The sequence below is a fragment of the Sciurus vulgaris genome, assembly GCF_902686455.1.
Source record: "Sciurus vulgaris genome assembly, chromosome: 7".
NCBI classification, from domain to species: Eukaryota; Metazoa; Chordata; class Mammalia; order Rodentia; family Sciuridae; genus Sciurus; species Sciurus vulgaris.
In genome coordinates this window covers 59,064,019-59,081,530 of record NC_136467.1, presented here as the reverse complement: position 1 = coordinate 59,081,530, position 17,512 = coordinate 59,064,019, and the positions used below count along the sequence as shown (strand labels likewise).

At 39.1% G+C, this 17,512-nt stretch overlaps 1 protein-coding gene across 1 annotated transcript in view; it reads right to left on the bottom strand.

Moving 5' to 3' along the window:
- Positions 1-17,512, bottom strand: part of PREP (prolyl endopeptidase) — a 110,674-nt gene that overhangs the window by 73,751 nt on the left and 19,411 nt on the right. Inside the window, exons 3-6 of the mRNA XM_079149042.1 lie at positions 13,433-13,566; positions 12,168-12,298; positions 9,731-9,940; positions 5,531-5,652 (exon numbers count right to left, since the gene is read on the bottom strand). Coding sequence (XP_079005168.1) covers positions 5,531-5,652; positions 9,731-9,940; positions 12,168-12,298; positions 13,433-13,566 — 597 coding nt within the window. The remainder of the gene's footprint in view (positions 1-5,530; positions 5,653-9,730; positions 9,941-12,167; positions 12,299-13,432; positions 13,567-17,512) is intronic.

Sequence of the window (17,512 nt, the reverse complement as noted above, 5' to 3'; positions counted from 1 at the left end):
AATAACAGACATCTCTGTTCATTTGAGTCAAATGCCTACTATCTGTTTTGTGCTATACCCTGGGGGGCCCAAGGGAGCTTTTGTTCCTGAGCACAGTAGTCTGGCATGTTCAGGAGGGACTGAGAGCAAGAGGTGGCCCAAGGTCCTCAGCTGGCAGGTGGGGCAGGCAGTGGTGAACACAGCCTGTTCTTACAGGATAAAGTGACCCACAGATGAGGCTTCCCTTGAGTCAAAAGGCACCAGGAAGGAGCTGGCCTTAAATAGCTTAAAAGGTCCCTGCTGAAGAAGAACAGAGGGGGAGCAGTAGGGAGGTGGGAATTTCAAGGGAATACTTTTAGGAGCAGAAGCTTTGATGAGGACGGGGTGGTGCAAATGGTCAGCCTGAGAGTGAATAACCCACATGAGGGAACAAGAATGCCATTGGGGTAGCTGGCACGTGGGCCACGTCATGATGATAAGCAGCCAAGACAGACCAACAAACCACTCCAGAGGAGCAAAGACCCCATCCCCTTCTCTAACTCCTCCTCCCCGGGTGCCTTCTGGGGAAACTACAACAGGATTAATACTTGGGCTTGGGAGAGGGAAGCAGCATGCAAACTGGAGAGATTTTGTTTTGGATTGCAATGGAAATTTGATAATTATTTCACTCAAAAGGAGATAGGAAGGGAAGTTCTCAGTGAACTTGGACTGCGGCTGACAGCCAGCCAGAGAAACCAACACAGGTGCAGCTCCTGCCCGCCCCACAGCTTCCCTCCACCAAACCCACAAAGCCAGCTCTTCACGCCCCACTTCACCCCCAGCAGCTATGTCCTCAGCCAGAAGCCTGCTTCAGGAGTCTATGAGAAGCTGTGATAAATCCTCCTTCCACACACTTTGAGAGCTGAAAAAGTCCTGAAGGAAACCAAAGAAGAAAGACTCAGACAGATGAAGGGACACTCTTGAGGACACACAGGTGGGACAAAGAATAAAAACTGCCTGATTTCTGATTCAGTACACCACGATCACTGTAACACTGGCTCTTCACACACAGATACTATTAAATACATTAATAAAATACTAGGTTCCATGACATTTCTAAAAACAAATACTTTAGAAATAAAAGCAATAACTGCAGCATATGCCTTTGGGCGTGGTTGTTATAAAGAGGACTACCACATTCCTCTAAGGTCTGGCAGGTATGTTAGTGAGCTTTGTGTTGCTGTGACTAAAATACATGACAAGAACAACTTAGAGGAGGAAAAGTTTGCTTGGGGCTGACATGCTCTGAGATCTCAGTCCATAAATGGCTGGTGACTCCATCGCTCTAGGTCTAAGGTGAGACAGCACATTAAAGACAAGGGCCCAGCAATGGAAAGCTGCTTGTCTCACAGTGGGATAAGGAAGCAGAGCAGGGGAAAGAAAGGGGCTGCAGGAGGGTGAACCCTTCCAGGGCAAGCCCTCAGTGACCCACCTCCTCCAGCCACATTTGACCTGCCCACAGTTGCCACCCATCAGTACATTTAGACTAGAACAGATGGATGAGTTTACAGCTCTCAATCCAAACCCTTTACCTCTGAACACTCCTGTATTAACACAGTAGCTTTTGGGGGACACTTCATATCCATACCATAACAGCAGATCACTACATAAAGGCCTGACTTCTAATGTGCATTCCAGTCACAGGTGCTTCTGGCCCACCCAGTCCTATAGCACACTGGCTTTTGGACTCTCCTGGTTTTAGCACACTTCTTTGAAGGGCACAAAAAACTCCCACTTTGGCAGCTTTTTCATAATCTAGACTTTTCTGGGTAAAAGACTTGCAACTGAGCCATCAATGTAGGGTAAGCCTGAGGTTTCTGACCCCTTTACCCTTACAGAGCTATGGAACTCTTATTTTAATGACAGAGAGCTCCTCCATGTGACAAGATGGTTCACTTTGAGCAGAATGATCATACATGGCAGGACCAGGAAGCTTCAGTCACCGAGGATGCCAGACATGTCTCACCAACCCTGGAAACTGGTAGACAGAAATGGTCATAGCAAGACCCCCTAGAGAGTTGGAATATGGCTTAATGGGAGTCTGCCCACGTCCAGTTTGTGTTTACTAAGTGTTATAGTCACTGTGACCAAAGACTCAACAGGAACAAAGTACAGAAGAAGTTTATTTTGGCTCCTGGTTTCTACAGTCAGTCATAGCAAGGCATAGCTCTGGGCCTGAAGTGAGGCAGAACATGATGGCAGAAGGGCACGGTGGAGGAGACCAGCTTAGCACATGGCCACGAGGAAGCAGAAAGAACTCTACTCACCAGAGACAAAATATAAATGCCCCCAGTGACTTACTTCCTCCAGCCAAATCCTACCTGTCTACAGCCACCACCCAGTTAATGCATATCAGTATAATCCTGATAAGGTTAAAGCACTCATCATCTAATCATTCCCTCAGAACCTTCTTGCATTATCACACACATGAGCTTTAGGGGGCACCTCGTATCTAAACTATAATATTAAGCTCCTTAGTTTTCTTACAGACTTCTTCCACATAATTCACTAATGAGGGCCTTGGTCCAAGATAAATTTCCTTGGTCTCACTCTGTATATCCATTTATTTATTTCATTTATTACTTCTATGGAGAACAGCTGTATCCCTTCATTTACTCCTACTCTTTAAATAGTCGTTACTATTTTTGTGTGTCCTCCTTCCTTCTGTCCAGTGAAGCAAGGTGCATGGTAGCTAAAGATACAGATACTTTGGGATTTAATATGTCCAGCAAGCAACTACAGCCATGAACTTGCACATTAATGCCTTAGTTGGTATTTTATCTTGTTTACACATGGAGCAATCACTTCCTTCCCAATGTGGTGATCCAGATTATATTAGACAAGTTACACTGTGTGTGTGTGTGTGTGTGTGTGTATATATATATATACTGAATAACAGCAGAAGGATCATCTGAATTATTTAAATCTGCTTTTTTTGACTGTCTGGCTAAGAGAATTGAATATACATACGTTACATGCATATATGACACATCTCCTATTTGTAAACACTAGCTGCTTAGAGTAGCCTTACAATAAGACTAGGGAAGCAACCCAAGTGTCCCAGGGTGAAAAGAAAAACAACATATGGTATACAATGGAATACTGTTTAGTCCCAAAAAAAGGGAAGGAAATTCTGACACATGCTACAACATGCATGAACCTTGAGGTCATTATGCTAAGTGAAGTAAGCCAGTCATGACAAGATAAAGAGGTGTCTAGAACAGTTCAATGCAAGAGACAGGAAGGTAGAATGGTGGCTGACAGGTAGTGGGGGATGAAGGAAGGGAATAGTTTTTGCATAATGGGTACAGAGTTTCAGTTTTTCATGATGGAAAATGTTTTGGAGATGACCACAAATCAATGAGAATGTTTCTAATGCCACTAAATTGTACACTTTGAAATGATACATTTTATGTTATGTATTTTCACTATAATTAAAAAAAAAAGTCACATCAATGCTAGTAAGATGCTAGTAAGATGATGTGAGTAGCTAGAGTGGTACCTGGTACACTGTCTTTGCTTTCTTTTAGACTTACAAGCTAAAATATATCAATATTCTGACATTTATTTTCAATATTCCATTGTTCTATTAACCAAATAACTTGACGTTGATTAAAATAGTTCTGCTGCAATGAAATTTTTAGTTTTGAAGCTCAAAAATTTCACTAGTTAAGTATCTCTTTGATTTTATGAAGAATCCAGAGGCAATAAAATTTGTTTATTAAAATGAACTATTTTAAGTTTTCCCCAGTAATACTGCTTTCAAAAAAGGTAAAAACAGCTGGGCATGGTGGTGTACCTCTGTAATCCCAGCAGCCTGGGAGGCTGAGGCAGGAGGATCGTGAGTTCAAAGCCAGGCTCATCAAAAGCGAGGTGCTAAGCAACTCAGTGAGACCCTGTCTCTAAATAAAATACAAAATAAGGCTGGGGATGTAGCTCAGTGGTTGAGTGCCACTCAGTTCAATCCCCGATTAAAAAAAAAAAAAGGTAAAAAGGTAAAAATATGGGACTTAACATTTAAATTTTTTTAGTGGCATACTTATCTCCCTAATTGTATTTTCACTCAAAAGTAAAAGTGTGTGTTACTTTTATAAATAAACATCTGTGATCTGCATTAAGCAGAAAGTATAAATATGAGGGAAGCTTGAGGGAGAAAATTTAGTAGAAATAATCTACTAGATCCTATTACCAGAGGAGCCACTAAAAGTGAACAGGTATGAACAATGATAGTAGTGTCTACAACAGGAAAGCTGGTGAGGAGTCAGATGGAAGAAAAGGCACAAAAAAGGAGTGCATTTTAAGAAAACAAAATATAAGTCCTACAAATTCATTTTTAACATATTCCAGTAAAATCTGGAAAACCTTTTCTTGAAGATCCAGATGGTAAATATTTTCCTCCCTGTGGATCACAGGACTTCTGTGGCAAATTCCCAACTCCGCTGAGTGTGGCTGGGCTCCAATAAAACTTTCTTTATAAAAACAGACACCAGGCCAGATTTGGCCTGAGGGCAGTAGTTGACTAACCCTTGGTCTAGAAAAACAAAATAAATAAAGAAAAGGACAACTGGGTATATAGTGTATCAACACACATGGATAGAACATCATCAATTCTCATTCTGCCTCTCAATGAATCAAAACCATCTTAACACCCAGAAGTAAAAGAAAAATTTAAAATTTCTTTTGGTTATAGATGAATACAATGCCTTTATTTTATTTAATCAAAATTTTAAACGTTCCTTTCCTAGCAAGGTTCTAATTGTCTTACAGAGAAGAGGTAAGTGATTTCCATGAGCTAAAAAAGTTTGTATTACATTACTCATTCCCAATAAGAATGAGAAAATATACCTCACACCCATATTAAAACACTCAAAATTTTTCTCTTTAACATCAAACATTTCTTAATATTCAGACATAAACTAGCAAGAGTCAAATTCTTACTCCTAGCACTCCGAGTTTCTCCACTGCTGACTCTCAAGATTACAGAATAAAACCTGGGCCAGTAACTTCATACCACTTCATTAGGGGTTTGTTACTGGCAAGACTCCTAAGGAATGCAGGAATATTTACAGATGGGAAAACGTCTAAAAGATGCCAATTCTAATGTGAAAACAAGTAAACAAAATGCATGGACAGAGCACAGTCGTGTAAAAATGGAAGACTCCTCTCTATCTCTCTCACACACACATACACATTCTCACTTGTGTGTACGAAGAAAAATTTTAGGTTACTTTGCTCACCCCCGAATATAATTCTGAATTTTGAAATGCTCATGTTTTACTTTATATTACTGTCTTTTATATTTTCCCCATGTGCATGTATTACTTTTAGTATTGAGATTTTTACATTGAGAAATCACCTTTGTTATTAAGAATCAATTTGAATATCAGTATTTTTTAAAAAGAACGTTGACTCTTAGGACTCTTACTATCCACACAGATCACCGCATAACAAGAATATACATCCACTCATAACATATGAATTTTGAGGGCAAAATTTCACAGTTGTACAATACCTCAGCTCCTCCCATCCACTTAGGCTCCTCAGGAAACTCCGCACACAAGATGTCTTCTGACTGATCGGTTCCCAGGACATGATAGCAGAGCTTCTGATGGAGATTAGTGGATGTCTCTGTGCCTAAGAGGTTAAAAATGTAAACTGAAGTGCAGTTCAAAATTTTTGGGGGGGGGAGGGGTGGAGAGGTACAAGGGATTGAATTCAGGGGCACTCAACCACTGAGCCACATCCCCAGCCCTATTTTGTATTTTATTTAGAGACAGGGTCCCACTGAATTGCTTAGCACCTTGCTTTTGCTGAGGCTGGCTCTGAACTCACGATCCTCTTGCCTCAGCCTCCCAAGCCAGTGGGATTACAGGCATGTGCCACTGTGCCTGGCCACAGTTGGCAATTTTAAGAAAATCGGCTCCACCTACATTATACAATGCTAGAAACATTTAAAATGTTAAGTGTCTGGTTGCAGGATTAATGAACAAAAGTCAACTGCTTTTAGATACCAGTAGAATTTGAAATTACAAACACAATACCACTTACATTAGTACAGAACCAAATGAAAGAGTTAGGTGTCTTATCTAACAAAGTATGTACAAGGCCTGCATGAGGAAAACTGTAAAACTTGATGAAAAAAATAAAAACTAATAAGTAAATGGAGAGAAAGTCCATACTTATGGACAGGAAGACTCAATACTGTCAAGATGACAGTTCCTCCCAAGTTGACATATAGATTCACTAAAACCCCAACTAAATCTCAGTAAGGCATTTTGTGGATATGGACAAATGGATTCTAAAGTTTTATGAACAGGCAAAAAAGACTCAGAATAGCCAACACATTATTAAAGGTAAAGAACAAAGTTTGGAGGACCAATACAAACTGACTTCAAGAAATGCTATTTAAAGCTACAGTCATCAAGATAATGTAGTATCAGTGGAAAGAATAAATACACAGATCAATGGAAAAGAACTGAGAGCCCAGAAAAAGACCACACAAATATAGAATACTGATCTCTGACAAAGGAACTAAGAAAATACAATGGAGAGAACAATCATTTCAACAAACGGAGCTGAAATGGCTGGGCATCACATGAGGTGGGGAGGAGGGGGGAGGGAGGGAGGGAGGGAGAGAAAAGAGAGGATCTAGACAAAGACTTTACACATTTCACAAAAAATTAATCACAGACATAAATGTAAAACACACTACTATAAAACTCCCAAAGATAACAGGAGAAAATCAAGATGATCATGGATTTGGTGATAACTTTTTAGATACAACAAAGGCATACTCCATGAGCTAAATCGTTGATAAACTAGAATTCATTAAAATTAAAAAGTTATTAAAAAAAACCCACAAAAAACATAAAAAAACTAAAAAAAAAAAAACAAAAAAAAAAAAGAAGAAAAAAATAAAAGAAAAAAGTAAAAAAAAAAAAAAGAAAAAAGAAAAAAATTAAAAAGTTATGCTTGGCAAAGGAAATTATCAAAAGAATGAAAAGTCAGAGTCTGGAAAAAATGTTTGCAAAACACCTGTCTGATACAGAACTGTTGTTCAAAATACAGAAAGAACTGCTAAGACTCAGAAATAAGAAAATAAACAATTTGATTAAATACTGGGACAAAGACCTTAATAGACACTTCACACCAAAGAAAATATACAGATGGCAAAGAAGCATATGAAAAGATGCTCCACACATTACATCATCAGGAAAATGCAAATTATAACAAGAGAACTATTACACACCTATGAGAACAGCCAAAACCCAGGACATCAACAATACCAAATACTGGCGAGGATGAGGAACTACAGGAGCTCTCATTCTTTGCCGTGGGAATGCAAAATGGTGCAGCCACTTTGGAAGACAGTTTTAGAGGTTTCTTACAGAAGTACACACAAACTTACCACAAGATGCAGCAAAGGTGCTCCTTAATATTTAACCAAAGGAACAAATTTTGTGTCTACACAAAACTTACCCACAGTTTTACAGCAACTTTATGCATAATTGCCAAAACCTAGAAGCAACCAAAATATCCTCGTACAGGTGGATGGATACACTGAGGTACATTCAGAATAAGTGGACCACAGAATCTTTTTATGGCAGTGAAAATACTCTATGATACTATGATACTGAATATACAGCATTATGCATCTGTCCAAACCCACAGAATGTACAGCAATAAGAGGACACCCTAAAGTAAACTATGGACTTCGGGTGATGATGTGTCAATGTGGATTCAGCAGTTATAAGAAATGTACCACTCTGGTGGAGAATGCTAACAATGGGAAAGGGTGTGCATGGGAGGGACAGGAGGTATGGGGAAATCTGTTTCTTCCTCTAATCTTTCTATGAATTCAAGTTTATAAGAAAAATAAATACATATCAGTTGGCATCACTCTAAAAGTAGCACTGCTGATTCTGGGGACAGTTATAAGAGTGTTTTTCATTATGAAAACACAACAAGCTATCAGAGCAATGAAAAGAAAAAATTTATAAAAAATACTTATGACACTTTAGAGATATTCACAGTTTTCCAGGAACCTTGATGACAACCAGCACCATATGAATTGCTTAGCTTTATTCACAAGGCCCCCATTGTAGTCTCAGAGGCCACGCAGACCCTCTCAAGAAGAGGGCAGAAAAATTACAGCTGGGAGATGATGTTGGCTTTCTTAAACCAATCACATTTACTAATCATTATTGTTTTTGCCACTTAAGGCTGAGGAGAAATAATAACTTTCATGCTTCTCAGAAGTTAACTTAGTAACATCGTACTTTAACAAAATTTGGCCAATTATGCTTTTCATATTTTTTTGCCTCCCAGAACTTGGAAATAAGCAACACTTTCCAACTCTGGAGCACTCTTAACACAGTCAGCTAATTCAGTACAGGACACAGATGTCTTTCTTTAGTCAACATCCTTGAACAAAAGCCTACTCTTAGCTCCTCTTGGAGTTTACTGGTGAGTTAAGGAAAAGGTCTTACTGTACCCTTGTCAAAAGGCAGCAAATGCTAAATAGAGCCAGAAGAGAAGAAAAGCACTGTAGCCTCATTCTCAATTCAACTGGATGGGAAAACAGAAAACAAGTCAAGCATATCTAAAGATGACAAAGATAAGGCAATCATGATAAGGGGGTCATGGTATAGAAGAAACCCCATAGCAGCATGCTTTGTCCTGCCAGACTGAGCCCTCCAGCAGGTTACCGAGACCCTGAACCTAAGCTCCTACACTTTAATAGATCATATAAGCCAGCTGTATGACCAACAAAGACACAAGAACCTTCCACACCCCATGTGGAAATGTGGGCAACATAAGGTAGGTGATGCTGATGGCTTATACCAGTAAAGACCCAAGGGATGTGCCCTGTCTGGGGAGTGAAGAGGAAAGAGGAAAGAAGGAACACAACAGGATCTTTGTGCAACAGAAGAAAACAATGAAAGAATGACCAGAAAGGAGGAAAGAGGCAACTGAAATGCAATCAACAGGTGACTGTAACTGCTGACCAGAGAGATAAGATTACTGCAGCCTCAAGGTTTTACAATTACTCAGTGTCATCCAATAGGGTGGTGGTGTTAAAACGTCCATCTTCTCCGGAATCACTTGGGAGACATAACACATCTATGGAGGACCCATATGGGCATGATGGTCCCAATTTCTGAACATATTTCCCCTCCTTTTGAAAAGGGGATGGCCCTATGACCCTCTGGCCAACAGAATGCAGTGAAATTAAAGTACCAAGTCTAGACATCAAAAGGTTTGTGCCTTCCAGCTTCCCCTCTTGGAATCCTCCTGAATTACCATGTGAATAAGCCTGGGCCCATCTATGAGCAGATGAGACCACGCAGATCCAAGCTGAGATAGTCCCAGCCCAGGCCCTAGACATGTGAGAGTCAAGCCAAGATCAGCCAACTGACTTGAAGCTGGCCACAGACATGGCAGCTCTCAGCTGAGCCCAGAACTGCCTGGCCAGCCCATGGGTCAGAAGAGAAAGAAAAAAAAAAAAAAAAAAAAAAAAAAGGGGGGGGGGTGGCTATTATCCTAAACTAAGAATAAGTTTTGATGTGATCTGTTACAAAGCAAAGCCAACGGACAGAATACCCTTTGAGAAAACCTGTCTATAGTCTAAAATAGTTCAGCTTCCTTTTCAGTTATGGGAAGTCACACCTCCTTTTGGGGAAAAATGTGCTGCACTGAAGTCTTCACATACCATCACTCTTTCCATCCTGTTGAGGGTATGAGTTGTAGAACATTCCCTTCCCATCATGGGTCCAGGCCATACAGCTGAACTTGACCCTTTCAAGCACATCAGGAAGTTCTTTGGCACCATCGACTTTCATGAACTTGATCGTCACCCAGTCTGAGCCACTGGCACTCAAACCATAGGCAAAATATTCACCATCTTCACTGAAGGCATAACCTATGGGACACAGGAGAAGCCATCAAGGGGTGAACATGGAACACATCTCCTAGCCTTGCGTGCTATTTTCTATGCTGACTGACACAGCTGTTTGCTGTAACACAGAGGCAGAATATGACAGCAAAATAAATACGAAGTTCATAAGTGAGCAACCCTGAGGTTCAGCCCACGTCTTATAGGAATCACCCTTATGACCTTGGACAAGGTCCCTAACCTCTCTAGGTCTTAGCTTCTTCACTGGTAAAAGGAAGCATGGGATTACATGCCCAGAAAGTTGCTCCCATTTTAAAATTTTTATAATTTAATAGGCAGTTCAGTTAAAAGCAGAGCTCATCTGAGACTTCTAGCATATTTTATTTATACGCTAAAGGGAATAAGGGGAAAAGGAAACTGCTTTTAGAGTAATGACTGAATTATGACACATACCACATAATAGAATTAAATTGTAGCTATTAAGTAATTTATGGGACGGACGCCAAACTATTTGAAATCCCTCTTTACAACCTCATTTTCAGAGTATTACTGGCACTCAAGGATTAATGTCCACACTATCCGACATCACAGGCCAGGTAAGTAAAGCATGAGGATTTGCAATAAATGCTCACTGCATACACTTTTCCAAAGTGACCAAAAAGCAACACTATCATGCCATGTCCAGTTTTTAGGGCCCTGAAGATAGAATGTTCTTATTACTGTGGAATGTTTCTGAACAAATACTTACATGTTTTATGTTGGTTTTTACAATAATGAGGTATGTACAGCATTTGATACCACATTTACTATTAGAGACTCCAACACCAGAGATGTCCTCTTAGGAAGTTTGCTAAACTTTATTGGGGACTGAAAACTGTAAGAAGCTCAACTACTATCAGAGGTTTTCTACTTTTATACATGGAATTTTAATAGGAGATTAGTTTAAAATTTCATGAAACCTACTTAATAACTTGTAAGTTCTATATAGCATCCAGTCTCCTATATATGTAAATGCAGAATAAGAGTCTGAAAGGTAATGGGGCAGAAGAAAGATATTCACCTACTCACCTTTTATTGTACAGAGCACTGTAGTGTTTGGATTATTTCTATATAATTAGAAAATTTTCAAGAAAAATTAAAAAAACATTTTGATGTAAAATATATGTTCAAAAAATCATACATTAAAAAAAGGCTCAATGTGTTCGTTCATAGTGTCACTTCTCCGTGACACCACTCTGAGAAAACTCATCAACTAAGGCCAGGTCTCATTCCTAATTCAGCTTCTCACCCATTAGGGCTTTATATGTGGTAAATATTCCATAAAGAAGTCACTGGAATTCATCGACAGGGCAAGAGGCAAGCCTCTGTTATAATAATGAAGTCCTTCTTCACCATATATAGGTGTAAGACATACCTTGGTGAAAATGAAACAATTTCTATACAAAATACATTATGGCAACAGAACCATAATGAACTATAATGAATTCACTAAAACTACAGGCTCAGACTTACAGAACACTTTTTATCAAGGTGCTGGTGTCTTTCAATATCTATTCAATAAAGATCTGTTATTTACATACTCAGACTATTCTTGGGAAGGAACAGAGGACCACTGAATGACACAGTCACTGTTCTCAATTCTAGAGAGCCAAATTTGTACCTCTGCTTTATTCACAGAACAGATGGAACTGCAGGGGAAATGCTGAGCCAACTTACAGATACCTGCATCTCCAGGGGACAAGGCATCAAGCTGTCCAATTTCTACAAGGCTGTTTGCACTTTTTTTTACTTTTAATTTTAACATACTGACGATTAACTAGGTTTTTAACTGTGATTACTCTCCCCCAAGGAAACAGATCTGATAATATTCTTTCCTGGTTTCTTTTTATAGTTGGAACATTCTTTACGCAGCTCAATTTCTTACAAAAGAGGATGTAAGCTTCTCTGATCACAGATAGGCCTGAGGGATGTTATAGGAAATAATACTAATACTTCAAGATCCCAGAAGCTAATTTGGATCCAGGAGGAATTATTCTCCAGTTCTGCTTCATGCCGCCAGAGTGAGAAAGATGAATGTGACTATTCATGTGTTCTAAATATACTGTTCAAAAGTTAGCTTTCCTAATATTGTGTGTGCATCTGTTCTACAATATGGTCCAGACCCTGCCTGGCATTTCAGAGGTGAAGCCACTGTACTAACTTCAGAGCTGTGAGTAAAGCTTAGGCCCTCCTAAAGGTCTGGTGTACCACTCACCTCGGAGAGCCACTGTGCCATCGTCGGACAGTATGTTGGGGTCGAGAAACACTCTGGCCTCACCCTCTAAAGAATCTTGCACATATAATACTCGTTGGTTCTGCAAACCTGTATTATAAAAATAAAAATACCTGGAGACAGAGATGGTCTTTATTTAGCTAGGATATCTTCTCTTGTGGAGTTAAACCAAACACATATAAGCGAAAAGCAAAACTCAAAACAGAACCCTAAACATAGAAAAGTATAACTTCAATAGCCTATGACTGAGACATGGAGGCCCCTAGCGTGAAAGGTTCCACCAATTCCCTATACCTCGAGCTTATTGTCTGAACTGCTTTCAGTATGCAAAAAATTTATTGTAATTCTGCATATTAGCTATATAGAGACAAACACTGATTTACCAAAATTAAAACTGATATTCAAATAGAGTAGTAACTTTTTCTTTTAATTGAAGCAGGAAGCAGATTTTCTGAAATAAAATTCTAGTTAGCTTCCTGAGCTAGCCCGCTAGGGTATGGGACCAGTGCACTTGATTCATGAAGGGCAAAACTATATATATTTCAGGCTTTGTGGGATATACGGTCTGTTGCTATAATACTCTATGGGTTGTATTATGAAAGCAGCTGTGGCCAATACATACATAAATGGGTATGGCTGTGTTCCAACTAGACTTTATCATAAAAACAGGTGGCAGGCAGGGTTTGGCATGCAGGCTCTACTTTAGAGATCTCTATGTGAGTGGGGGAAGGGCCTAAGAAATCCTAAAGCAAATATAAGACGGTGGCTTCAAAGAGATTTAAAAAAAGAACATGAGAATATATTTAAGTAGGTGTTGAAAGAGAGGAACAAGAGGGCTGAACTCACAGACTCCACTTACTGGCCCATTTCATCATTCTTGGAAGGAAAAATGCAAATAATAAAATGTTCTCAAGAAGGAGAATAAGCCAAAGATAATTAAGAGGCAAACAAATCTCCATTGCTATTTATGAATCTTCCTATCTTACTATTAGCCATGTGACAACAATGATAAACAATGAACTATAATCTAGGTCTTCATAGGACATATCGTCACTAAACTTTACACTTCTTAACCATTGTTTAAGAATTTGAATCAAACCTAAAAGAATCAACATATTCAAGCACAGAAATTAATTCCCATCATAATAAAATTATTGTATACACTGTTAAGTTGAGATCTTGTATGTCAAAATTTATAAAAGCATCAACTGAAAAGTAGAAAACAAAATGAAAGCAATCCCACATACCGCTTTCCTTTCTTGAAGTGGCAACTATACTTGGGATAGTCATAGAGTTCAGTCATTCTCTCTTTGTATAAACCTCTGATGGGACACTGCTCAAGAAACGGCACAGTAATCTTGTTCTGGGCCTCCACGAAGGCCTGTGGAGAAGATCGAAGTGGACAAAGCCGGTCAAATGTAAGATTTCCCATGTAGAACGTTATCCATTAATCAATATCAGCAAAAGCATGTCTTACATGGCACTAACCCAACTGATGCTCACAGAGCAAATATTAACTCATTTAAAACCATGAAAATTCTAGAGAAGATTCTTTCATCAGGCCAACTTTATAGATGAGAAATCTGAGGCTCTGCATGTTTAAAAGCTGCCTAATATCATACAGGCAGGAAGTAGCAGCACTGGCTCCTCAATCTATGCTTTCAACAAACATACTCTGCTCCCTAGGAACCTACGTTTAGGTGCCAAGGTTCCAGGCTTCTTGTTCGGCAGAGGATGCTTCCAAAAGAAGTCAAAGAGGAAATGAGAGATACCCAGACACTGTTCACTGATTTTGTTTATGACTTATTATTCAAGACCTATCAATCACCATGTCAACTCTAGAGAACTTTGCTGAAATTTGTGACTAAAGAATATTTAAAAAAAGAAATATAGAAACTAGTGGCATTGAATAAAAATATGGACAATGGTTTATAAGAAGGGCAAGCGATGGCCTGCAGAGTCAGGAGATCTTGGCAGCAAAGGCAGGAAAAGGGGATGTTCAAAAAAGATCAGTTATATCTAGGCACACCCTATTTACAACCAAGCAGTGAGAATATTTATAATACTATAAAAACTTGGCCACATAATAATTCATGGCTGGCTGTTGGTAAGAAATAACAGTGTCAGTTCTAAATTCAACAGAAGGTTTCATCAGATATTTATACATAAGTAAATCATTATGGAAAAACTTTGGGGAATAATAATTTAGACAGTAGAAAGAGATGTATTATTACCAGTTCACCTCTGGACACATCATCCAGCTCTCAGGGCTCATCTGAATTTAAAATGTTCTTTTAAGTGCTATGGGTTCCCCTACCCCTGGAGAACCTTTTGTGCTGAAAAGCTATTCCAACTTTTGTTAATGTTCATAACATTAACATGCACTTGAAAAATGAAAGAATGTAAAATAAATATAGTGATTAACAATATTTTTGCTAGAGGACTAATTCAAGAAAAAATAAAATTGTTACAGGTCATATTTTTTCATCAAACAGAAAAAAAATCTGTGGAGTCCTACAGACATATATTCTTACCTGTCTATTGTAAAGACTTGGCAAACTGCCCTGGCCTGTTTTCCTAAGGTACTTGAACTAAGGGTTTTTAAAATAGTTTTAAAGAGCTGGGGGCAGAGGGACAAACAGACCTACTGTTACTATGTGGACTACAATGCCTAAAATATTTACTATGTGGCCCTGTATACAAAGAGTTTGCTGACCCCACTCTCTATCACTAAAAAGAGTGTGAAGGAGGAAAATGGCTTTTGCTTTTAGTTAGAAAATTGATATATATACCTGAGAAGCCACAGTGTATAGCAGCAGTTTGAAGATCACAAAGCGTGTCCAAGAGCATGAACTCATTTTATGGTGGAAGAAAACACTATGCCTACTTCAGAGACAGGGAGATAGAAGTATGTAGTGTCAAAGATCCTGGTCAAGGTCAAGTAGTGAGTTAGCAACATCTTTGAGGCTAGAATTGCTGTATACCAGTCACAAAAACAATGACTGATGCTAAATGTGGAGATGTAGCAGATCCACTGAGAAGGGAGGGGCAGCCTGGGTCTCCTGTGATTTCCTCCTATTTGGGCTGGGCTGGGCTGGGCTGGGCTGGGCTGGGCTAGGCTGGGCTGGGCTGGGCTGGGCTGGGCTGGGCTGGGCTGGGCTGGGCTGGGCTGGGCTGGGCTGGGCTGGCCTGGGCTGGGTTGAGCTGGGCTGTTTTGGGCTGAGCTGGGCTGAGCTGGGCTGAGCTGGGCTGAGCTGGGCTGCATTGGGCTGGGCTGGGCAGGGCAGGAGGAACGGGTCAGGGAGTTGGGCATCTAAGTGGACTTAACTAAAACCTAGTACATATGAAGAAAGTAGGGATAGAAGAAACTTATCTTAACATCATAAAGGCCATATATGACAAACTCAAAGCTAACATCATAGTAAATGGAGAAAACTTGAAAGTATTTCCTTTATAATCTGGAACAAGTCAAGATGTCCAGTCTCACTACTCCTATTCAATACAGTACTAGAATATTCTAGCCAGAGCAATTAGGCAAAAGAAGGAAATAAAAGGTATAAAAATAGGAAAGGAAAAAGTTCAAACAACAGTGTTTGCAGATGATATGATCTTATAGGAATGGACACAGAAAATGTGCACAGTGCACGTTAGTTTGCAGTTTTGATAGTTGTTCTAGAAAGGCTTGTCAGAACATTCTAAGTAAGTAAGTAGGCTGAACCCTAAGTAGGTTCCTACACTGAAACCCTAGCAGGATGAGGGTCTTGGCTGGTCTTATTCTTTCCTCTGGGGAACCTGAGGACAGCACCCTAATGCTGAATGGTAGTCAGGCTTGGTGGGGGCAAGGGTCACAAGATATTCAGTTCATTTTTCCATTTTCTTTGGAAAATTGTGTGCTTCAACAGTTTCTCTATTTTGTTTTGCCTCTTTGACATCACAGTATAATCACAAGTACTACAACAGAATCCAACTCACCTAAAAGCAGATCAACTGCCTTTTCTCATATAAAATTTTCATAAAACATAACACCAGGCTTAATAACACTACTAAATAATAATACATCCATGTATTATTTAAGAATAATACATCCAATTTTGTCACCTCCCATCCACAAATGTTTGTCTACTTCTTTAAGTAGAGTGGTACTTAATGTCTGTACTCTTCCAAGTCAACTATTTAGATGCAAAACCAAAAAAATGATCAAATTCCTCAAAGTCTCAGGTTCTGTTGTGACACATATCTTCATACTTGGGCAAATTCTTCTCATGAAGATGGTAGTACATTTTCTGTAAAGAGGCTTTGCTAAATTTAGAGTTCCATAGAGTGTCTAATATTTCTAATACTTTAACCAAGAAAATACCTTGCCATTTATGTATGTATTAGTCCTCGATCTGTATGGCTTCTTGGTCTAAAAACTAGAACAAATTTGAGCAAAAGGGAAAACAGGGATAAGGATAAAAGAAATAAAAATACTGTTAAGAATTACACGGTGATAAGGAAGCAGGATGAGATGAATTCAGAATCTTTGGTCTTCAAGGAGTTTCAGCATGCAGAGTCACAAACCAGGATTTACTACAATAATGGACACATGAAAGTCCATTTATGACACATGGAACTGAGCCTCTAAAGGGGACTAACATTTTAGATTTTAGATCCGAAGACTAACTGGAACACATTTTCCTCGTAAAGAGTAGCTACTCAAAACTAAGAAATCCTATTCATGTCTCATTTGATTTGACTATTAGAAGCCTTAAAAACAAAGCAAAATTAATACAGACATTATGGATAACAGCATGGAAGTGCCTCAAAAAACTAAAAGTAGAACTACCATATGATCTAGCTATTCCACTACTGGGTGTGTATTCAAAAGGGATGAAATCATACCAAAAAATTCAAAAAAACAGAGAGATTGGCATGTCCATGTTTATTGAAGCACTATTCGCAATAGTCAAAATATAGAATCAACACATAATCTTCAGTGGAATCCTATTTAGTCATAAAAAAAAAAATGAAATCCTGTCATTTGGGTGGAACATGGATGGAATTGGAGGTCACTATGTTAAGTGAAACAAGCTGAGCACAGAAAGACAAATATATTTTCTCACTTGCTTGAGGAAACCTTATGAAAGAATGGAACTGAACAGTGGTCACTAGAGACTGGGAAAGGGAAGGTGGAGAGAGAACAGAAAGAAGCTCAATAAAAGGCACCAAAAACAGTGAAGGCATCACAACCAGTTCTCCTTTAGTTCTTCCTATTTTGGGGTAAAACAACCTATATTTCACAATGACTAGAAGAGCACAAAATTGCCAGCTCATGAGTAATCGTTGAA